General features: G+C 39.5%; 1 protein-coding gene across 3 annotated transcripts; it reads left to right on the top strand.

Annotated features, from left to right (window-relative positions):
• The first annotated feature begins 620 nt into the window (after nucleotides 1-620).
• LOC132161515 (uncharacterized) lies at nucleotides 621-24,607 on the top strand. Of its 3 annotated transcripts, none has more exons than XM_059571623.1 (10): nucleotides 621-912; nucleotides 17,242-17,527; nucleotides 20,792-21,117; nucleotides 22,022-22,303; nucleotides 22,395-22,424; nucleotides 22,533-22,628; nucleotides 22,853-22,883; nucleotides 23,966-24,009; nucleotides 24,128-24,162; nucleotides 24,424-24,606. In XM_059571623.1, the coding sequence occupies exons 1-10, from the start codon at nucleotides 786-788 to the stop codon at nucleotides 24,514-24,516; spliced, it is 1,350 nt and encodes a 449-aa protein (XP_059427606.1). In that variant the 5' UTR covers nucleotides 621-785; the 3' UTR covers nucleotides 24,517-24,606. The 3 variants fall into 3 exon arrangements, with proteins under 3 accessions (XP_059427606.1, XP_059427608.1, XP_059427607.1); XM_059571624.1 differs by lacking the exon at nucleotides 621-912 and adding an exon at nucleotides 16,770-16,902 and having other exon boundaries at nucleotides 24,424-24,607; XM_059571625.1 differs by lacking the exon at nucleotides 20,792-21,117 and having other exon boundaries at nucleotides 17,242-17,514.
• The last annotated feature ends 97 nt before the right edge of the window (nucleotides 24,608-24,704 follow it).

A 24,704-nucleotide genomic window follows, 5' to 3' on the forward strand; every position in this document is an offset into this window, starting at 1 on the left:
TAACATTTAAAATGCAAAAGAACTTCCACACAATAAGGACTACAGACAATAAATAAGAAATCAGATTCAATTATGTAAAATAATACAATGCTCACCGCTGACCTTAACAGCAACATATATAATTTTTTTTTTACTTTTCTGTTAAAAAAAAAATCACACTTTAAGCTACATATGTTTCTCCATCTCTATGTACATGAGCTAATTCCAATTCATATCCATCAGGAATTTCCTTAAATTACAGCAACGAGAGCGTGTCGCACTGCCATGCCAGTTAACTACTTTTCTTTTCTCTTTCTTTATTATTTTTCACAGTAATCCATTTTTGATGGGTGGATTTCGATTAATTTTTTACCGTTTCCTAATTCATACAGTTTAGTTAAAGGGTCCAGATTGGAAATAAGTCTGATGTTTTTACTGAAGGTAAATACAAATTTGGAGCTCTTTATTTTGCTGTCCATTCTACTTATGATTATGATTTTATTTATATATAAAAATTGTATTTATTATTTATTATAAAATTCACCAGCTCATCCCCTTTATCATTTTAATGTACAGTATGTACATGTCAGTTGTCTATATTTATGTAATAGTGCTTAATGGATTAACAATGTCCAGCACCACACAGGTCCTCTCTAAACCTCTAAAATGCCCTCACAGACTAATCTCAATGTGTGGACGCATTTGCTTGTTGTGTTTTGTTTGTGTTTGGCCTCACGCATGTCTCTTCATGTGTAACGCCAGGTGGTCGGATCGGCTGAAGGCTCTGTGGCAGAGCATGCACTCATATGGCTTCTGCCCCGTGTGTTTTCGGAAGTGTCTCGTCAACTCATCCGAACGGGCGAACTTCCACCCGCAACCTTCCCACGTGCAGTGGTACGGCTTTTCACCTGAGGACAACAGAAATACAAGAAGGTAAAGACTTGAGGGTGCATTTCTACATGGTCTCATATTTCACTTTGCTTTCTGTTTTCTAAAAATTATGATGGCGACGTTTTCCACTTTTCAGTATTTTTTCCATAATGGTCAATTTCCAAATCATCTACTTTAGAAAACTCTGCCCCTAAAAGGATTTGGTGTTACAGATTTGCAGTTAAAAATATACCATTCTGTAATATTCTGACACTCGGTATGGACATAAAAAGTGGAAGTGTGTTTTTAGATTACCTGTGTGTGTTCGGAGATGTGCTTTGAGATGAGAGCTCTTGGTGTAAGTCTTTTGGCAGCCTGGGTATTCACAACTGTGAACCGTGGCTTTCCTCTTCAACACCCCCCTCCGCATGCGCTTCCCCTCCAGACCTGCAGGGGGCACTGTGGAGTCGGGCACCATGCTCTGTGTAGATGGATAGTGGCTGGCCGGCTGCCTGTGCACGTAGTTGACTTGCGGTTGGTAGAGTCTGGGCTGCGAGTAGTTTTGGATGAAGTTATAGTGATGGTGTGGAGGAAACACCAGTGCGTCCATGGCGATCCCAGACGTCTGGGAGGGGAAGGGTATCAAAGGAGCAGGCTGAGGATAGTATCCAACATCCCACGGCTTCATCTTCCCCATGCTGTTTCTCTCATTTTCTCTGTTGATGTCATTAGCAACAGGGAAACTACTGAACTGATGGGGGGTTTCTGGTTGTGAGAACGATTTTGCCACTTGCTGCTGCTGCTCCAAATATCCTCCATTAAAAAGGTCAGGCAATGAGCAACTTAAAGTAGCTTCATGAGGAAGCAGCTCAGCCAGAGAACTTGCAATGTTCACTCGGTGTATGTTTGAGCTGGACTCCTGGACCTGGTAAAGATCAGGACTGTGAACCTGGTCCTGCATCGGCGGCCGCTGGGAAGTGTAGTTTTGAGAGTTGGACCGTTCAGGTGATACACCGCCCCATCCAGACAGCAGGAACTCCATATCCCAGCATCCCTCACTGTCATCATGGTTTTCATTTGACAGAAACTGAGAAGGTTTAGAGCTGCCAGTGCTTTGGTGTAGATCCTTGGAGTCCAGATCCAAGAAGCCTTTTTCGAACTTCCAAGCCTTTGGAATCATCAAAAATAAAAAAATGTATGTTGACATTTCTTGATTAACCATTTTGAATTTAGCTAATGAATATGTTACTTTCTAAATATGTTAGTTTCTAAACCACGACATCTCCCTTCAGTTTTTTTTCTCTTTTCTTGGTGAAATGACAATCATGTTTGTTATATAACTAGTCAGCTGTCATAATGGAAGATGATATCACAAGATTAATGCCACTATCAAAAAGAACAGTTACAGTTGTAATTACCATAAAAAAACAGTTAATAAACCAAGTTTGGTGAGATAAAATATCTGAAACAAACCTACCTTCATGTTTTCGGAGACGTTGCAGAAGTTTGAAAACGAAGGCAGTGCGGCTTGAGTCACAGCCATTCGTTTGGTGCTTTTAGCATTTATTATCGAAATAACTTTCTAATGTCCCTAAAAGAAGCAAATAAATGCGTCGTCTTATGTATTGGTCCAAAAACAGTGCAATAGGCGAAGGGCAGGAACCCAGAAATTAGTGTTAAAGATATTTACAAAAAAAGTTCACAGTGGCATTAATGCTAGTAACCCTTTCCCTCTCTTTCTTCCCCCCTCTCTTTCTCCCTCTCTTTTTCTCTCTATCAGTGATAAACTTACGTTTAAGACCCATGACAGTTGTGATTGTGGGTGGAGTTTAAATTTGAGTCCAAAAATTTGAAAGTGCTTTTGAGTCATTGCAGTTTAGCATGTTAAACTCAAACCAAAATAACAGTAATAAACTTAAACCAAAATAATAGTAGAATGATGTAACGTGGATAAGCACACTAAATGAAATTCTGCTATCACCTATTTTAAATCTTTATCCAAAAATATTCTTTATGTGACTTTTCACACTGATATTTGTTTATAAGGGCATTTTAAAACTAAAATGAGAGAAATTAATTAATAATATATTAATTATATAATTAAATAATACATATTTATTAAAAATGAATGCTGTTGTTAATAATAAATTATACATGCATTATATTAATCAGCCAGTAATACTCAACATAAACTTAAATTTGTTTAATATAATATTTGTAAAAAATAATGTTGAAATTAAATCTAAATAAATATTTTATTTTGAAATATAATTCATACTTTTAATGTATAAAGTACTATAAATCTTTATATGATATGATATAGGAAGGGTTTTAAGGTGTGTTGAACACTATTTGCAAACAGTATCAAGGGTTTAAGTGAGCTGAAGTGGAATATACAGTGTCTACATTTACACTCATGCAGTACATCTCCTGTGAAACACATAAACTCACTTCAGTGTCTGTGTGAGTGTGCGATTCTCAGAAGGCCGGTGTTCAGTAGGTGATTATGTTTTGGAGAGCAGTTATCAGTGTGGTTAGACCGATGACAGGCCTCCTGTCCTGTATGAGATAATAGAGCTCTGGGTCCCTCTCAAGCCTCTTACCCCACAGATAACAGCACATACACACATTTACACCATCAAACATCGCTGCTGCTGAGCTGCCTTTGTTGAAAGCCACTGCACTGACTCATTTGAATGAGAACACAGCATTTTCCTATGCTTTTTTACTGTGCCTGTGGGTCCGTGAGAGCAAAATACACAATCAGACAGGGTAAGGTAACTCAAATGAAGTGCCTAAATAAACACAAGCAGATCTGCAATGACAGAATCTCTTGAAATTAATTTGTAACTTGATGGTTGTATCTGAAAACAGGGCTAGAAGTGGCAAGTCAGCCTTTAGTCATTATGCTTAAACACAGCTGACTTATTTTAATATGGTTATTTACTGTTCATTTCTGTAGGCAAAATTTGATTTACAGTCTTTTTTTGTGTTTTATATATATATATATATATATATATATATATATATATATATATATATATATATATATATATATATATAAACATTTTTATTTTTATTTCTGTGTACTTTTTTGGATATATATATATATTTTTTTTTTTCAGTTAATTTTCTTCGATATGCATGTAGTGTATTTTAATTTTTATGTACATACACTACCACAATAGACTACACTACAGTAGTTTTGGGTAGGAATATTTTTAAATTAAGGACACAAATTGATCAAAAGTCTGGCAGTAAAGATACTAATGTTACAAAACGTGAAAATCATGGCTTTTACAAAAAATTAAGTGGCACAACTATTTGCAACATTGATAATAATAAGAAATGTTTCTAATTGAATTCTGAAGGATCATGTGACACTGAAGACTGTGCCACTAAAGGAGTTATGGCTGATACTTTAAATGTAATATTTCACAATATTACTTTTTTTATAAAATAAATGGTGAGCATAAGGGATTTCTTTCAAAAAAATAATTTAAAAATTTCTACTAACATTTTCTACTTGAATCTATATAAATCTAGAGATTAATATTTAGGTTGGTAATTTTTGACACTTCTTGAAGGGTCAGTCACTGGGATGCAAAATAAATATAATTGCTAAACGATCAGTTAAGCAATCATTGAGAGTCTGTTATGAGCCTGATTATTCCTGCAGCTAGAGTCTGCGAGCTGATCTGGAGTCACAATGGTTGTGAAAGAAGCAAACAGAACACAAACAAAAGCAATATAATGTCCTTAAGTAATCTGCCTGCTTGCATGCTTGTAGCCTAATCCATTACTCCATGTATTCTTTAAAGGTGACATCTCATAAAGTTGATTGAGAGAATGCCTAGTGTTTGCACTGCTGTGATGATCTATGCAAAGCTAAAATAATATTTATTTTCTGTCAAAACAAAATTTAGTATCCTTCCATTTGTGTTATTTCATGTTTTTAAACTACTGGTACTTAACTGATTTTATTTGATCTACCGCAGAATATTTTAGAAACTTTCCACAGTGTTTTCATTTTATATACAACCCGAATTCCGGAAAAGTTGGGACGTTTTTTAAATTTTAATAAAATGAAAACTAAAGGAATTTCAAATCACATGAGCCAATATTTTATTCACAATAGAACATAGATAATGTAGCAAATGTTTAAACTGAGAAATTTTACACTTTTATCCACTTAATTAGCTCATTTAAAATTTAATGCCTGCTACAGGTCTCATAAAAATTGGCACGGGGGCAACAAATGGCTAAAAAAGCAAGCAGTTTTGAAAAGATTCAGCTGGGAGAACATCTAGTGATTAATTAAGTTAATTGATATCAGGTCTGTAACATGATTAGCTATAAAAGCTTTGTCTTAGAGAAGCAGAGTCTCTCAGAAGTAAAGATGGGCAGAGGCTCTCCAATCTGTGAAAGACTGCGTAAAAAAATTGTGGAAAACTTTAAAAACAATGTTCCTCAACGTCAAATTGCAAAGGCTTTGCAAATCTCATCATCTACAGTGCATAACATCATCAAAAGATTCAGAGAAACTGGAGAAATCTCTGTGCGTAAGGGACAAGGCCGGAGACCTTTATTGGATGCCCGTGGTCTTTGGGCTCTCAGACGACACTGCATCACTCATCGGCATGATTGTGTCAATGACATTACTAAATGGGCCCAGGAATACTTTCAGAAACCACTGTCGGTAAACACAATCCGCCGTGCCATAAGCAGATGCCAACTAAAGCTCTATCATGCAAAAAGGAAGCCATATGTGAACATGGTCCAGAAGCGCCGTCGTGTCCTGTGGGCCAAGGCTCATTTAAAATGGACTATTTCAAAGTGGAATAGTGTTTTATGGTCAGACGAGTCCAAATTTGACATTCTTGTTGGAAATCACGGACGCCGTGTCCTCCGGGCTAAAGAGGAGGAAGACCTTCCAGCATGTTATCAGCGTTCAGTTCAAAAGCCAGCATCTCTGATGGTATGGGGGTGCATAAGTGCATACGGTATGGGCAGCTTGCATGTTTTGGAAGGCTCTGTGAATGCTGAAAGGTATATAAAGGTTTTAGAGCAACATATGCTTCCCTCCAAACAACGTCTATTTCAGGGAAGGCCTTGTTTATTTCAGCAGGACAATGCAAAACCACATACTGCAGCTATAACAACAGCATGGCTTCATCGTAGAAGAGTCCGGGTGCTAACCTGGCCTGCCTGCAGTCCAGATCTTTCACCTATAGAGAACATTTGGCACATCATTAAATGAAAAATACGTCAAAGACGACCACGAACTCTTCAGCAGCTGGAAATCTATATAAGGCAAGAATGGGACCAAATTCCAACAGCAAAACTCCAACAACTCATAGCCTCAATGCCCAGACGTCTTCAAACTGTTTTGAAAAGAAAAGGAGATGCTACACCATGGTAAACATGCCCCGTCCCAACTATTTTGAGACCTGTAGCAGAAATCAAAATTGAAATGAGCTCATTTTGTGCATAAAATTGTAAACTTTCTCAGTTTAAACATTTGCTATGTTATCTATGTTCTATTGTGAATAAAATATTGGCTCATGTGATTTGAAAGTCTTTTAGTTTTCATTTTATTAAAATTTAAAAAACGTCCCAACCTTTCCGGAATTCGGGTTGTACAAGTTCCCTAAAATAGTTTTATGATATCACATATAATGTTGGCCGCATTTATCTATATAGCATATAGAAAACGGGGGATGTTGTGGTCATTTACCCACAAGGCAAAAAAATAAAATGGCGATATTTGTTTTCCTGTCCGTGTGACACTGACAAAACAATCAAACCACCACAGTTCCTCCCAACTGCAATAAACATGATGTTAGATTTAAAGTACAGTTCCTGCATTACTATATCGACCATTGGTCATTATCGACCACTAGTCTGGATAGTGGGAAGGATGTGATATCAGTGGACAAACTGAAGGTTTGGAAGGAGAAGACACACAGATGCATGAGTTTTGCACATGAATAGATTAATTTCCGGTCATTTTCATATAGTAGTACTCTTAGCTCACATGTGTAACTCGTGGGAGTGTATTTCTGAGTTATGGAGTTATGGCTGGTACATTAAATGTAGGGTGAATTGCCCTAAAGTGGGACACTGCCTAATGTGGGACACTTAAGGTTTCGTGTTTGTAGCTCCCCCGTAAATACATCATTTCCATCGAAACTCTAGGTTACCAAAGCTGTGGTGTCATGTGATCAAAATAACATCACCACTCAAATGTACAGTCATAAATGAGGGTGGAGGAATCATCAAACTGGAAGCACATTGTGTGAAGATCACTCAAAGGTCTGTGACAGAGTTTTGACAAACTTGATATTAAGGAGTATAAATTAATTTTAAACAAAATAATCCTGCTACTTTTTGGCCTAATGTTCTTATTAAATGTTTGTCCATCAAAAGTTTTTATAACTTTGTATGTATAAACTATATATTTTATATTTTAATCAAATTTCCTTTATCAAAAATGATAATTTACAGGGTTTTAGTGTTGTTATGCAATATAAGAATGCCGTTACTGCAGATGGGATTATAGATGATAATGGTGGTGTCTTGACATGCAAAGGACTGATTGTTTTTAGAGATGTAATGAGTTTACCTCTGTAGGTTGTTTTTATTCAGGTAGTTCTCAAGGTTTGTGCAAGCTAGCTGCTAGAGGTTTTCAAAAAGACAGTTATTGTATGTGTTTGTTTAGTAAAATAGAAAGCATTAGGCAAATTGGTCTTAAATGTTTTTAACAGCAGTTCACTGCATATTTATGAATTCTGAATCAAGGTTGATCTAGCCTAAAGTTAAACTTAACTTTACCTAAAGCCTCAACTGTGGTTGTGTTTTTTGCCTTCAAATAGGCCTAGGTTATGTCTGCAGTGGTTGTATGTGTTTGTTGAACTAGACAACAGACAGGAATTCTATCTACATAACTTAACACAGGTCTATGATAATAGTTGCTTAATGTCTTTATAATACATGCATCAAAACTATCATATTGTATGTTTTAAAACTATGAACTGACAGGACGGATTGCAAAACCATTGCCACGGATTGTATTCTTTTCTCCTACAGGTGACGTGCCGGGCTCCGTGATTTCATGGTACTTGCATAAACGTAATTGTCTTAAAAAAACTTGATGATGGCACGTTTGTGTCTTGATGCAGATATTAAATGACAGACACGATATTCAGCGCTGAGAACAAGCAACGTAACACATTAGCGAAAAGAAGTTTTTAAACGTGCTCTAGTCTCAGAGTTTTGCATTAGATAATGTCAATCAAATGACTGGTGAATCTTCCTCATTATAGACTGCACATTTGCAGCGAGAGAGACAGACAATTCAACACGGAGTTGTTACGGTTTACGCTGCCGAAAGGAACACGGAGCCGAGGATAAACGAAATAAGGCTTTATTTTATCCAACATAGGTATTATCCAAACATGGATCACAGAGGAAGACACACGTAAGTAGCAAGTGGATAGTAGACCCGACAACACTGAACTCAAAGGACAAGGTTTAAGTACATGGGATAATGGGGAAACACAGGTGGATGGAATCACTAAATTAACAGGGACATGGCACACATGGGGAATAGAAAAGACACACCTGGGAACTAATCAAACCAAAGACAGAAACTGGGTCACCGGGGCAAAAACACACTAAATGAGTCCAGGTATGTAACATTACTCCCCCCTCCCGGTAGGTGCGTCCTCGCACCGTAGAAACAACAGAGGGAGGCGTGGGTGGGAACTTGGGAGGAGGTTCCGGTGGAGGACAGACTCCCAGGAGGGGGCCAGCAGACAGGGACCACGGAGGGAGGAGCCAGGGAGGAGACGATGGAGGGAGGAGCCAGGGAGGAGACAGGAGGGATCTGGAGCAGGAGGTACCCAGCAGGGCCCAGGCCACAGCCATAATGGCCCAAGGTGGGGCCGACGGTGGGAGGAGCCATGGAGGAGGAATGGTCGCCGACTCCAGGGGCTCGACCCACGGCAACGGAGCAAGTGGAAGAGGAGCCCGAGGCGGAGACGGAGAGCCGAAGAGCCAGGGTGACGGGGAGGAGCCGGAGGTCCTAGGCGGAACTGATGGCTCTGGTGACTGATGCGGCGATGTGGATCCGGAAGGCCGCGGTGAGGCCAGAGTGACAGAGGACTGAGGTGTAGCCGAGGGGATGAAGGAGCCTGACGGAGCCGGAGGGACGGAGGGATGAGGCGAAGCCGGAGGAGTGGAGTCCCGAGGCATAGGATGGACGATGCCAGACCAAGGCGGAGCCGGAGGGACGAGGGAGCCAGGCAGAGCATGTGGACTGCCGGGCCATGGCGGAGAGGAAGGAGCTAGGAGCCATGGTGGAGCCGACGGGTCAATGGGCCGAGGCGGAGTCCAGGCCTCAGAGGCTGGAGGCGGAGGTGAGGGAGACGCCGACCAAGGCGGCGCTGGAGGATCGCGGTCCCTCTGAGCTCGCACCACAATGATGGTAGGCTGAGGGCGAGCAGAGGGGCTGCCAGACGACAGCGGAGGAGGAGGCAGGAGTGGGTGGGAGGGTGGGAATTTCGGAGGAGCAGGCACTGGAGTGAGCTCTGGGGCTGGAGCCCTTCCTGGGCTTAACTGGAGTTCAGGAGCCCGTCCTGGGTTTAACTGGGGATCAGGAGCCCGTCCTGGGCTTAACTGGGGTTCAGGAGCCCGTCCTGGGCTTAACTGGGGTTCAGGAGCCCGTCCTGGGCTTAACTGGGGTTCAGGAGCCCGTCCTGGGCTTAACTGAGGATCAGGAGCCCGTCCTGGGCTTAACTGGGGATCAGGAGCCCGTCCTGGGCTTAACTGGGGATCAGGAGCCCGTCCTGGGCTTAACTGGGGATCAGGAGCCCGTCCTGGGCTTAACTGGGGATCAGAAGCCCGTCCTGGGCTTAACTGGGGATCAGGAGCCCGTCCTGGGCTTAACTGGGAAACTGGCATAGGTGAATTGAAAACCCCATCAGGACTGGACGAGGAAACCAAGGACGAAGGAGGGCTGGACGGGACCAGCGGAGACATCGGAGAGAGGAGAGGGGCCAGTTCTTCCAGTTCAGGTTCCCAGTCTGTACGATCCTCCACCTCATTTTGACCCATTTGGCGCTCCACATTTTGCTCCCTCGTGGTGGGCAGTGTCGCCGGCTCTCGCACCTGGTCTGACGGGTTGCACTCTGGCTCTCCGTCATCGGTGGGCTCGGGCTTATGCCCCGTACCGTGGGGAGATGGTAGGCTGGGCTCTGGGTCCAGAGTGGACCTGGCGAGATCCTCCATTGGGCAGACAGTGAGAGGTGACACATTTCTCACCAGAGTCCACTCTACAAATGCGGCGAATTCCTCCCGAGGACCATCTTCGGGCGACAACGCTCTGCACTTGGAGTTCAGGCTGGCGTGATAGAAGGAGCAGAGCGCGTCGTCCGTGTAGCTGGTGGCATTAGCTAGCAGTAGAAACCGTCTGGTATGGTCCTCGAGAGAAAGTCCTTCCTGCTCCAGCAGGAGGAGGAGGAATTCGGGGCTATAGAGGGGATCCATCGACACTACGGAAAGAAAAAACTGTGGAAAAACGGAAAACAAAACGGAGGGGAAAACACGCAGTTTTAAACTCTTTCGGGTCGGGTCTTCTGTTACGGTTTACGCTGCCGGAAGGAACATGGAGCCGAGGATAAACGAAATAAGGCTTTATTTTATCCAACATAGGTATTATCCAAACATGGATCACAGAGGAAGACACACGTAAGTAGCAAGTGGATAGTAGACCCGACAACACTGAACTCAAAGGACAAGGTTTAAGTACATGGGATAATGGGGAAACACAGGTGGATGGAATCACTAAATTAACAGGGACATGGAACACATGGGGAATAGAAAAGACACACCTGGGAACTAATCAAACCAAAGACAGAAACTGGGTCACAGGGGCAAACACACACTAAATGAGTCCAGGTATGTAACAGGAGTTATGAGTCACAAAAAGTTGTTATTAGCGCGTAATGAAATGCAGCACTCAATGCTTTAAAAAACAAATACATTTACCATTTGATGAATTCTCTAATTTGAGTAGAAAACCTACAGAGTGTAAAGTTAACAGCTTCAGTCTTCAGCTCCAGTCTCCAGTAAACCCAGGCCTCAGCGGGAGCCTAGGAGAGAGGACGTGTCGATGAACAAAAATGAAAGAAGCGCAAAGCATAAATTACTTACATTGTAAGCACATTCCAAAAAGTTATTTTACACGTAACGTTAATCACCTTTTTTGAGGAAACCGAACCGGCATGAGAAACTTTCACTCTTCTGTAACTTACATGTCTGCACCTAGAGAACAACATTAAACCTGACAAAAACACTCGCAGTTAGTAATTTCAAAATATGTTCACCGCCAATCATATTTTGAGTGGAATTATCAACAAAAATGTTTTTCCAGTGTACCTTTATAGAGAAAAGCAATCCAACTTACCATCTCGGTTGCTCAAAGAATACATGGCGTCGTCGCTTCTCGAGTCAGCAGTCACTGAGGGGCGGAGTCCAGACAATTCGGCTGTTTTTTTATTCCGCACTTTTTGTGTAAAAGTGAAATTACACCATATAACAACACTGAACATGAGTACTGTTTAACACTGTAGATTGTTAATTCAACTCTTTGGTAATTAATAACTTTTAACACTACAAATATTACACTGCTGATTTTACTGAAAGACCATGACTTCGTCTCTGCCAAAAGAAAGACCGCGAACTGGACGTTCTTTTTAAATGAAAATCAAGCAGCCAATCAGGGCTGGCTCTTGATATTGTACCTTAACCTTTAAAAGAAATTGTACATATATGTAACCTTTAATGCTTGGGAACATATATGTACCTTTTTGACCCTCAAAAAGGTACATACATGTACCTTGAGGTCCAATAATAAGCCCTATGGGGTACATTAGTGTAGATTGTACCTTGGGGGACAGAAATGGACCCCTACTGTACCCCTATTTCTGACAGTGTATGGTGAGCATAAGTTCCCGTACCGTGTTCAGTGTTCTGCTCATCAGCTTTGATTCCTCACATCTATGTTTGACCCTTTATAAGTCTGCTTGTTCCCTGCTATTGTGTTCAGTCTTGAGCCTATGCTTCCTGTGCATCCAGTTGCTAAGTCAAGTTTGATTGTGCTTGTATTTTTAGACCATCGTGTCTTTTTTGTTTAATGGTAACTTAGTTTGCTATGTTTATTTTGTACTTTGTTTTCCCTAGTACAGATTATTTTTACTTTCTGAAGATTTTTTGCTCTTCTGCTCTTCCGCTCTTGGGTTTAACTGTCTGGGAATAGCTCAGTGAGTAAGTTCCCACTCTTAGAGCACCAGACACCCGGGTTCAATCCCTGCTTAAGGCAGCCTCGTTACAGCAAGACTGAACCATGGAAGCAAACCCAGCGGAAGAGTCTTCACCACCCTCCAATGTGGAATGGATCCTAGTTGCACTCTTTGAGCAAGCCACTACCATTCAATGACATGATCAAACTCTATCTCAGATTGTCCAAATTTTGAGCCTTCAGTCCCAGGCCTTTTCACCCCAAGAACCCCAACAGTCCCCTGGTCCTCAGCCTAGGTCCATGGTGACACTTCCTAGTGAGCCTAGATTACCAGCCCCAGAAAGGTTTGATGGAAGCCCTGAGAGATACAGAGGATTTATTACCCAGTGTACTGGGCTGTCAACTACAACCAAGTAGTTTTCCCACTGAGAGCAGTAAGGTGGCCTACATCATTACTCTCCTCACCGGTAAGGCGCTTGAATGGGCCTCAGCTTTGTGGGACCAGAAATCTCCACTAACCACAATCAACAGTTCAACATGGGGATGAAGAGAGTTTTCCAACATCCAGCCAGTAGGGGTGATGTCGATCGTCGCCTGCTGAATCTCTCTCAAGGTACCCGGAGTGCAGCTGAGTTCGCCATAGAGTTTCGTACTCTGGCGGCTGAGAGTAAATGGGATCAAAGAACACTAAGAGCGACATTCCACCATGCTTTGTCTTCAGAGCTCAAAGACGAGTTGGCATTCCGAGACCCTGCCCCTGATCTTGAGTCCCTCATTGATGTAGCTATCCGGGTTGACAATCGCCTCTGAGAACGCCAGCTAGAGCGGTAGCGGGAGTCCAGCTTATTTGAGGCCACCAGTCCTGTTAAATGATCTCTTCCTCCTCTTGTGGACATGGATGAACCCATGCAGTTGGGGGGAACTCGGATATCCCAGGCCGAACATAATAGGAGGATGAGAGATAGATGCAGCCTCTACTGTGGCAAGCCAGGTCACTTTCGTGCCAACTGTCCAGAGCTTTTGGGAAAAGCCAAATCTCGTACTGGAGTAGGGGGGCCTGGGCGAGAATAGGAACCATCCCCTGTTCAGCGACCTTAGGTTTCAAGATCCAGGCCACAATCACCATAGGCCAGCAATACCATGTGCCTTTGTAGACTCTGGGGCCGCCAGGAGTTTAATGGACTTTAAGATGGCCCAAAGTCTTGCAATTCATCCTGTGACTCTCCAAGAACCCCTTAACATTACTGCAGTTGACGGCAGCCCACTGGGATCGGGTCGGGTCAGTCAGTGCACCCCACCTCTTCAGTTAAAAGTGGAGAACCACCAGGAATTGATTCAGTTTTTCTTAATTCATTCTCCTAAACTCCCTATAATCCTCGGCTTCCCTTGGTTGACTGCTCATAACCCCAATATTAACTGGTCCAGAGGAGTCATCACAGAGTGGGGAACACACAGTCAACTGTCTAATACTGCTTTCTGCTGTTCCCCTGAGCTGAAGTCTGTCCAAGAATCAATGTCCGTTAATTCCAAGAACAATTCCATCTTTAGACTCAAAGCCCCATCCATGGAAGTCATGGCTATTCCCAGGATCGAACCAGTCACTATCAAGTTCCCTCTTTACCCTCCTGAGTCATCCCGAGTTCCCCCGGAATACATGGACCTCCTCGAAGTCTTCAGTAAAGTCCAAGCTGCCACACTGCCCCCCCACAGATCATACGACTGTGCTATTAAGCTTATGCCAGGAACTTGCCCACCCCGTGGAAGGCTCTTTTCCCTCTCTGGCCCTGAGAGGTTAGCTATGGACAAGTATCTGAAGGAAGCTCCTGATAATGGATTCATCCATCCTTCCACATCACCGGCAGGAGCTGGTTTCTTCTTTGTTGAAAAAAAGGATGATAGTCTCAGACCTTGTATTGATTATCGAGGCTTAAATAACATCACAATCAAAAATAGTTACCCCCTCCCACTTATGACCACAGCCTTTGAGATCCTGCAGGGGGCCACCATCTTTACCAAACTGGACCTCCAAAATCCATACCATCTTGTCAGGATCCGGGAGGGGGATGAAAGGAAGACTGCATTTAATAATCTAAATTTCAAATGAGGAATGTAGAAACAACAAAAGAATACGTGGATGTGTCCAAACTGGTACTTAACTGATTTTATTTGATATACCGCAGAATATTTTAGAAACTGTCCACAGCGTTTTCATTTTAAATACAAGTTCCCTAAAATAGTTTCATGATATCACATATAATGTAGGCTGCATTTATTTATATAGCATATAGAAAACGGGGGATGTTGTGGTCGTTTAACCACAAGGCAAAAACAAAACAAAAACAAAAAAACACTATTATTATTGAATGTCACTGAGTTATGTTTTATGTAGTCTCGCATAGCTAGAGCCAGTGTTGTGCCAGTCCATACTTAAAAAGAACTAGCTCAAAGTTCAGTTCACACAGATGATAATGAACTAGTTCATGTTCATAGTTCATTTTTTTTTAAAAATGAACTAAGTTCACATATCTAAAAACGAACTAGTTCACGTTCATTTGTTAAAATCTTTTTAAGATAGGCCACTATCTTACTCAATAGAACCTCTTTACCATCCATTACCAGCTGCAAATCACTGCCACTCCAAAACTAATCAAAATTATTGTACCAATAAACATGAGACAATTATTATAGCCAGGAGAAAAATAATGTTGAGATAGAGAATATATTTACCCCTTAAATAATGTGTAATCATGATATGTAGAAATTGGAAAATACAAGGTGCAGTCAAGGTATACTGTATGTTCAGTGAAACTTTTATTTAGCCAGCATGAACCAAATTACCCAGGACTTTCTAAACAACTTCAACGGTCAAAATCATGTCTGACCCGCTCCATGTCTCATATTGCGCATCGTATCTTACTCGGTCGTGCTGTTCACTTTTCATAAATCAACATAAATGGAAAAAAATAACATTATAATATTTTAACAAATATGAAACGCGCTTTTTTAAATGGCTACAACAGTATAGTATGCCTACATAGCCTACTCTCTATTTGTACAAATTTCTGCACATTAATTTAATTCTGAATTTTGCACACACAAGTTGAAAGGCATTTGTTCAAATCAAGTTCACGGATAATTGTGCGTGCATTTATTAGCCTAATAATTATGATACTAAAATCCTAACAAATAGGCTATGCTATGTACAAAATATCAGATGAGCCCATAATATGAACGGTTAAGCATTTTCCTCCAATAGAAAACCATTATAAGAACGCTTAATGTGGCTTAATGCAGATTAGAATGTGCCCTTATTATGTCGAAATAACGAGATATCGATACTAGGCTACTGCGTCCACCGTGGTCTCCTTTTTGATCAGCGGAAACGATTTTTGCTTGTTTGGGATCTGACTGTCCAGCGTATTTGAAAAAAGTTAAGCAAACTTTCCTGTCTTTTTGACATTTTCCCCCTGTGTGAAACGATCGAGGCTAACAGCAATCTCAACTAGTATAACAAGCGCGCAAGTCATGTGTCACAAACATTGAACACTACACAAACAGTAATTTTTTTTTTCATTTAGGCAATTAATTTTAGTGACACAGGAGGTGCCGGATCCAATGTCGGAGGTGACGGAACATGTTCCGGCTCAAATTAAGCCCTGGTAAAACCTGACTTTTCAAATGAGCATGAGCGTGAACTGCGCGTTCTGTTCATTCCTGCCCGAGTGAGCGCCGCTCTCGTTCACGTTCATTGTATGAAAAGTGATTCGTTCAGTTCAGCGTTCGGCGAAAATATGAACGCGTTCAGTGAACGTCGTTCATTGAACGCGTTCATGCACAACACTGGCTAGAGCTTTAGACTGATAGCTTGAAGGTCTGGAATATATGGCAGCTTTCATTGGCCAAGGCCGGCCCATGAGGCCATTTGACCGAAATGTCAAACAAAAATCATAGTTCGTTTCATTCAGCCTCACGTTTCTGGGCATGGAAATGTTGCCACAATTATTCTTAGGATTTGGATCAAGATCAAAGGTAATTTTTCAGGTAGTTTCACATATTTTAGGGATCAGTTAAGAATCTACCCAATGATTTGAAAATGCACAATGATATTGAAAAAAAGGGGTCGATACACAAGAAACAGATATGGCGATATTTGTTTTCCTCTCCGTGTGACACTGATAAAACAATCAAATGACCACAGTTCCTCCCTGCTGCAGTAAACATGATGTTAGATTTAAAGTACAGTTCCTGCATTACTATACTATCGACCATTGGTCATTATCGACAACTAGGCTGGATAGTGGGAAGGATGGGATATCAGTGGACAAATTGTCCATGTCAGTGGACAAACTGAAGGTTGTTTGGAAGGAGAAGAAAGTTTTGCACATGAATACATTAATTTCCTGTCATTTTCATATAGTACTCTTAGCTCAAATGTGTAACTCGTAGGAGTGTATTTCTGCCTTCTTTGCTGTGATGGAAGGATGTGGTTTTCTTAAATGAAACCTGCTTGCTGGTGCTATTAATGCGTGGACGAGGAAGTTTGTGCAAGTGAATGGGACAGGACGTTCAGCTCAGACTTATCAACTTAATACAAAAGTCATGAAGACAATTGGAAACATCTGACACCTTCAAGATTTTTGAAGCTCTAATAAATGTAAAGAAACTGGAATATTTGGACTTCAGCACTGGAAGTATGTCATTTTGTGGGTGTTTCCTCACAGCTTTGATCATCTTCAAGCAGCATTTTAGTGGTAAGTGTGTAATTTTCCGCATTTATATTTCTATATAATCACAATATCTGTAATCTAAATCACATTTTTTATTGTATATAAAACGGTGTAATCAGTATTTCAATATGTGTCTTAGAGTTTCATTTCAATATTAAATTGTTTTTGGGGCCATAAATCTCTATTGTTAATAGATGCATTCAACTGAATAGATATTTAACTTGAAAATACTCAGTTTAAACAAGCATGAAACAAGCATTGAACAAATCTAGCTGGATGATCAGATGGATGACTTTCAGATGGATGACAGATGGATGTGAATTGAGCACTTGAGTTAATTTGTAACTTTGACTTGTGTTTCAGCTGCTGAATACACTGCTCCACCGGCTCCTACACTGACACAGACAGACTCCAGAGACTCATCTGTGGAGTTGTTGTGTCAGGCTCCAGAAGGTTATGGTGGACTTGTATTTAAGCTTTTCAAAGTGCATGAGCTGATAGATAAAGTTGAGCATTCAAATGAACAGCAAGCGGCTCGCTTTATTCTTAGGGGAGAAGATACAGAAAAGAAGATTTATTACTGCTGTCAGTATGACCACAGCATTATCAGTCAGTATATGACACCAGAGATGAAAGGTGAGTTTTTCTTGTGTTATATTATGTACAGTACACACACACACACACACACACACACACACACGTATACATTCACACACACACACACACACACACACACGCATACATACACACACACGTATACATACACACACACACTAAACAAACCTGCGTTGATCATAGCAACCTGGGATTATCAGAGATGGATTCATTAATATCTTATTTTGAATTAAGTTATTATTATATTATTAAATTATTATAGGGTACTACTAAACAGGCCTTGCCTACCGGGCTGTATTAGGCTAAATGCAATTGTCAGCATTCAAATGAAGTTTCCCATAATTCACGTATTTTAATTGGTAAATGAAAACACAACACACTCTATCATCACACATGGGCATAAATAAATAATAATAAACAATAATAAAGTCAAAACTTTATTGGCATAGTTGTCAGATAAATTATAAAAGAGCGTGTTGTGTGCAAATGAAACTACATGAATGATTAATTCCTCAACAAAACACTATAGTATTTATAATTATGGTCTATTAATTAGCCGAATTAAATGAAATATATGTTAAATTTAAACTGCATTCCAGCAAAAAATCCAGTCAGCATAGCAATAGTAGGCTATTATTTACAAAAGTATTCAGATGTTAAGTAAAGAGATAAAAATAAATATACACGAATATAAAAACATAACAGGATAATAATAATAATTATATGCAAATATCAAGGGGAAAAGACTATCAGTTAATGGACTTACAAGACTGTAGGATGGATAAAACAATATTTTTATATTTTATATTATGCACTTTATGTAATATTTATTTATGATAAACTTCATTTGAATGCTGACGATTGATGTAATACAGCCCGGTAGCCAAGGCCCATGGTTAATATAATAATTTAATAATATAATAATTTCTTAATTCAAAATAAAATATGAATGAATCCATCTCTGATAATCCAGAGTTGCTATGGTCACACAGGTTTGTTAACACATTAAACTCATGGCCACAAGAAAAATATGTTTTTACCTCAACATAGCATCTCGACATAATATCACGTTCCCGCGAGTTAATATGACGTTCCCACAAATTAATCTCATGGCCATGACATATTTTCATCTTTTGAGTAACAAAGTGTGTTGGACTGCATTTATAACTACATTAGTCTGCATATCAATGGCTCAAGCCTCTGTTATTTCACTCTAAAATGACGTTTTGGAATCTGCAATGTAAGGTTTATGAGGTGCGTAAAAAATGAGTTCAACAAACAAAAGAGTTCAGAATAGAAACATGACAAATGTCTCAAAATAAACCATCTTAATGTAATGATGTGTGGTTGTGATATCAGGCACTTAAAATAATTCAAGAGATAATGCACTCCTGAAGTGGTTATGTGGGCATGATGCCGTGCTTACTAATGGAAGGGTCTTTTTCAGTTCTCAAACAAATTAAGAACTACATTTGATTTTTATTGATTGAACACGCTTATTGCAATTAGAAAACACTGTAACAGTTTCCACTGATTAGGAAATATATTTGTTTGCTTAGCTGATGTTAGGCCTATAATATTAATAGGTAACGGGGACCCAAAAATGTGTTTTGTCTATGTCATGAAAAGAGATAAATCTGGCCCTACACACACAAACATCTTTTCTTCATGTCGGTGATAAGGCATTAATCTCTGTTTGCTGAGACACATGTTTAGGTAGTTTTGCAACTTTCCTGTAGTGAGATAAGTTTTGAGGTCACAGTGATGTGACAGTTTAAGGGGTCATATGATGCAATCTCAAGTTTTCCTTTCTCTCTGGAGTGTTACAAGCTGTTCATGAACAGATAAGATCCGTAAAGTTGCAAAGAATAAAGTCTCAAACCCAAAGAGAAATTCTTTATAAAAGTTAAGACTTGTCCACACTCTAACTGAAACGCCTTTTGGCCTTCCAAAAGTGAACACGACTAGAAATCAGTGGTTAAGTTGTATTTACAACACTTTTCCAGTACAAATGTTTAGATGTGTTTACGCATTTTATGGAGGATTGTTTCCTGATCCTGGGAGAGAAAGACTACAATGCTTGTGCTTCTGACTCACAGTCTGTAAGTACGCTTACATATGTAAAGGATTTGCCACTGATGATTCAGCAGTTCTCAATTCCAGTCCTCGCTGCTCTGCACAGTTTTTTTATGTTTCTCTTATGGCTTCAGTCATTTATTCTATTCAAACATAAGTGCCCTGCGAAGTGGACATCACAGGATATTCTGCCATGATTACAGTTCAAAGCGAATTTATATGTTCCATTCAAAGTGCATTGAAGTGTGCGAGACATGACTTTAAATTGTATTTATTTACAGAGGTGTACGATGTCACACTTGCACAGCGCAAATCCGTTTATGGATGTTCTGAAGTGAGGTAAACGTCATCAGATTTCCCCTGCTCAGGGAGTAGGGAGCAATGAATTCTGTGTAGGGACCCTGTCCGTGGGAACACAGTTCATGCACGGAGCTCACTTCTAACGAGCTGATTATCTGAATCAGGTGTGTTAACAAAGAGAGACATGCAAAATATGCAGAGCTGGAGGCGCAAGGACCGGAACTGAGAACCACTAGTGTAGAGTAGCGCTTGTTGTTTGTCCGATCACAAATGCAGACATTGTCTTATGTTTACATGGCGTGATGCATCGTAACACGTAAAAACACAGTATAAGTCATTAAAATCCATAATTATGTCCACACTGGATGCAAAAAATGGCTCTTTTGTAATGGGCTTTATTGTTTTTGTCTTGTCGTTCCAGTGTTCTGACCGGGACATGCATCACAGTATGACAAGGAGTGTAACATTTCCATCACACGCTTGATACATTTGGCCAATCACAAAGGAATAGATAGCTAGCCAATCAGAGCACAGCTTGCTTTTTTTTAGACAGATGAGCTATGTAAAAAAAAAAACATGTTTCAGAAAGTTGGAGCATAGATGAGAAAGAGTAATGTACAAAATATTGAAAATAATGTTTTTATTTTTTTTACCTTAAACCGCATAAACACATTTCATTACACCAAATACACAAAATAATGTTCTTTTTACCAACATCATATGACCCCTTTAAAGAAACAGCTCTTTCTGCAGTTGAAAGTTCATAACACTAAACCAAACTACTCCACCCAGCAGTGCTTTACATCTCTAGTGTTGTATTTCAATCAGTATGTTAGCATTTATGTCTCTTATCTTTGATTTTGCACTCATACATTCTAAAAAAAACTAAATGCTCATAGCTGACTTTCTTTAATGCAGTCAGTCCCCCTCCATCCCCTCACCTGGTGGTTGAGCCTTCTAGTGGGCAGGTCAATCCTGGTGACACACTGTCATTCCACTGCCAGGCTCCACCTGACCCTCAGAAACAACCTCCTGAGGCTTTTCTTTTGCTCCGGAGAACCAAAGGAAACCCCGGCTTCCAGGTTGCTCCAGCACAGCTGGTGTCTCAGTCCCATGAAGCTCACTTCATTGTGAAGACAATGGGACGGGACGATGGTGGGGAGTATGTCTGCCTCTACCAACTCAAATCATCAAAGTTGGGACAAGTGAACTCCACAGCCAGTCAGCTGGTACACATTACTGTCATAGGTGAGGAGACAGCTGTCAGACTGATGTGTATGCTATTCTGATTTCATCTTGTCTCTCCATATTGCAAGGTTTTTTTTTTCTATATCTTGGATTCTATACAACTAAGGCATTCATCACTATTACTATTGATCAAATATTTTATCATTTACAAAACTTATTTTAGGACGTTCTTATAGATATATTTGATTATGTATATTTATATATACTCTTAAAATTAAGTTGTTATTAAGTATGGTCACATTTTCCATTGCTCTGAAATCCAGTCCAATTCCAATAGAAATCAGCTTAATCAGGAGTTTCACGTTAGAATATCTCTCTATGGTATAGACAATGGATAATGGACTTTTTTATGCGATAACCTCAATAAAATTGTCATTTACACACTCTTATGTTTTTCTAAATCTGTATAAATGTTTGCACCGGAGGAACCTTTTCATAATTCTTTCATAATTCATAAAGAACTATTGGAAGAATTTCCCGCTTTTTGGTGCGTTCACTCACGTTTCTAAGCCTTGATAATGACAGTGAAGTAGTCAAAATGGATGTAGTCAGATTTTCATGCTCTTTCAATCACGTAAATTGTATGTTCACATTCCATCTCTGTTATCACAAAACCCACGCCTCACAACAAAAACCGCTCTGAATACGGCATCCTCCATTCTTGTTGACATTAGTAAATGTTGAGAAAAAATCGTTGTGGATGGCCGCTTCACAGTTCCTTCTGCTGGTGCGAACACAACCAGGAAAATGGCCCAAGGACCACCATGCTGGCAAGTTCCTAGAACTGAACTGACAGAATGTAAATGAGACCATAAGCAGCAAGGCATCTCACTTTGATGTGCACATTTGTGCTTTTAAGCAAATGTTCAAACGTCACTATTTCTGTTTGTGTTTCCTCTCACAGAGCTCCCAGTCCCCACTCTGTCCTTGTCCCTACACAAGGGTGAAGTTCTGGAGTGTGTTGGGTCACCTTCATATCCACGAGGCTTCTTCTATTTATTTCGTGTGGGTGTCCTGTCACCTGAGGAGACCCATCAGGCTTCCCTGACCCAACACGCTGCTAGATTTCCCATCCCCACCCATTATGAACATGATGCACAGTATCAATGTCAGTACAGCGTGTCACTGGGCAAATCCAATGCATACTCTAAAATGAGCTCACCAGTAACTATCCCATGCATTACAGGTACTGTATCTGTTATACTAAAAGTGATATGATATCTCATAAAGATACATTAATAAGATTATAAAATCTGATTTATTGCATCCTTTTTTAGGATATCATAAATGCACACCGACCTCTACAGGTAACATTTAAGTCTTGCTACGGTTATCACAGGAATGCAGCAACTCAAATATGCCCAACTTAGTATCTAAAAACACTCTACTTCGTCTTCATACATGTCTATGGAAAGGCAGCACAGATCTGGCTCTGATTGGTGGCTCTGTGGCTGGGGGTGTTCTGTTCCTCATGATGGTGGCAATCTTGGGCTTTGCCGTACACAAACATTGTGCGTATTAGATATCTAGTCTCTTATTTTAGTTGCTCATAAGTTAACACTGGTTAAGTCTAGTCTCTGATGAACTAGAAACCCCAGTGGTAATTATCATCTCAAACCATTTAATTAAATACTGGAACAAAAGAAAGTGAAAACACCCATTGTTTGTTTTTCATTCATGCATGTAATCCTATTTAATATCAATTTAATTCTAATCTCTACCAATTTGTTTGCAGCCAAAAACATGTCGGAGAGAAAGAGGCAAAGGTAAGACTCAATACTGAAGAGCGTGCCTGATATTTAATTAACATTGCATGCATTTATTCATGGGGAAGACATTTTTATCTCAAGCGACTTGCTGTTCACTCAAGAGTACTGTATACATTATTGTTCCCTGTCTATCATTGTGCTATTTGAGTTACAGGAATAAAAATGATCTAAACGATTTAAGTATACACTACCGTTCAATTTTTTCTTAAAAGACAATATGCTTATTCAGTAAAGGTGCATTAAACTAATCAAAAGCGACAGGAAGGACATTTATAATGTTAGAAAAGATTTCAGTGCCGATGGCTTCGAGGGCGGCGAGCCAACATGTGGCGCCGTTTCGCTTCGGACGTCCCGAGTTCAAATCCTGGCTTGTGACCTTTCCCTCTCTCACCCACATTGCTTCCTGTCGACCTACTATCCAAACTAAATAAAAGGCAAAGAATGCTAAATAAATAATAAAAAAAGAAAGTATTTCGGTTTCAAATAAATACTGTTTTTGTACATTTCTATTCATCAAAGTATCCTAAAGAATGTATCACAGTTACCATAAAAATATTAAACATCATAAATTAAATAAACATATTAAATGATAAAAAAAGTTTTAAATATTAAAATTATTTCTAAAATGATCACGTGACACTAAAGACTGGAGTGATGGGTGCAGAAATTTTAATTAAAATAATATTTCACTATATTATATAATATATATTTTTACTATTTTAAAATGAAGTATATGCAGACCTGTTGAAATATGAGACATCTTTTAAAAACATTAAATAATCTTATCGACCTTATCGATACACTAATTTTGAAAAGTAGTGTATATTTCTATAATTATTTAAATAATTCCAGTAAATATTTATATAGGTATTTAAAACACTGGTTATATAATTATGTATTATATTACATATTTAGTTTATTATTTAATTAATATTTAGTAAATTGTGATTAGTTCATATTTAGTAAATGTTTATCATTATTTAAATAATTTTAATATCTTGGTACACTGCTAATATGAGTTATAAGAAGGTTGTAAAAATATATAAAAATATATATATATAATACAATCTTTTCAACAGAGATCAACTCTGGCAACATGTTCCCTTCAGAGATCATACTGTTGGTAAGTCACTGTGTCAATCTATTTCACCTGGTGCTCATCATCAAGTCGCTATATCTGCCATCATTACATAATATACATCAGATATCTGCTTCTCTCACTATGATTTCTTTTTCATCAGACCTCACTCTGCAGCATGTTGACATTGAATCTGAGGTAATGATTCCATTCCAAACCTTCTCTTGTGATTCCCTTTTCAAAAGGCCCCGCTACAGTAGTACAGTAGTATCTCGTTCCAAGTACTGAGGTTACCATTATGCTGATTTGTTTAGACCAGAATGAAAGAGGACGTTTAAGATCTTTTTATATCATGCAGTGTTTGCCAATATCCTCCTTTTGCATTATGTCCGCTGTGAGAAACACTGATTTATATCATCTCTTGGATGTTTTTAATATATGTGTGTTTACAATCTACAGGGCAGTGGACGAACACTTAGAGGAAGACCCTCATTTTCAGAACCAATTTACGAAAGTCTCATGGCAACCTTTAAGAATCCCTCACTTTGCTGATCTTTCACTGTATCTATCTATCCATCAATGCTACTGTATATTTTGTGCTTGACATATTCTGACATATTAAAACATGTTGACATATTAAAAACAAAAACATTTAGTATATTTATAATGTATGAGTAAACAATGTACTGTAGTTTCTGTAGTTCATGGTATTTTTTTACCTAGATAATAGGAATTTTTCT

The sequence above is a fragment of the Carassius carassius genome, chromosome 17 (assembly GCF_963082965.1).
Source record: "Carassius carassius chromosome 17, fCarCar2.1, whole genome shotgun sequence".
In the NCBI taxonomy this organism is placed as follows: domain Eukaryota; kingdom Metazoa; phylum Chordata; class Actinopteri; order Cypriniformes; family Cyprinidae; genus Carassius; species Carassius carassius.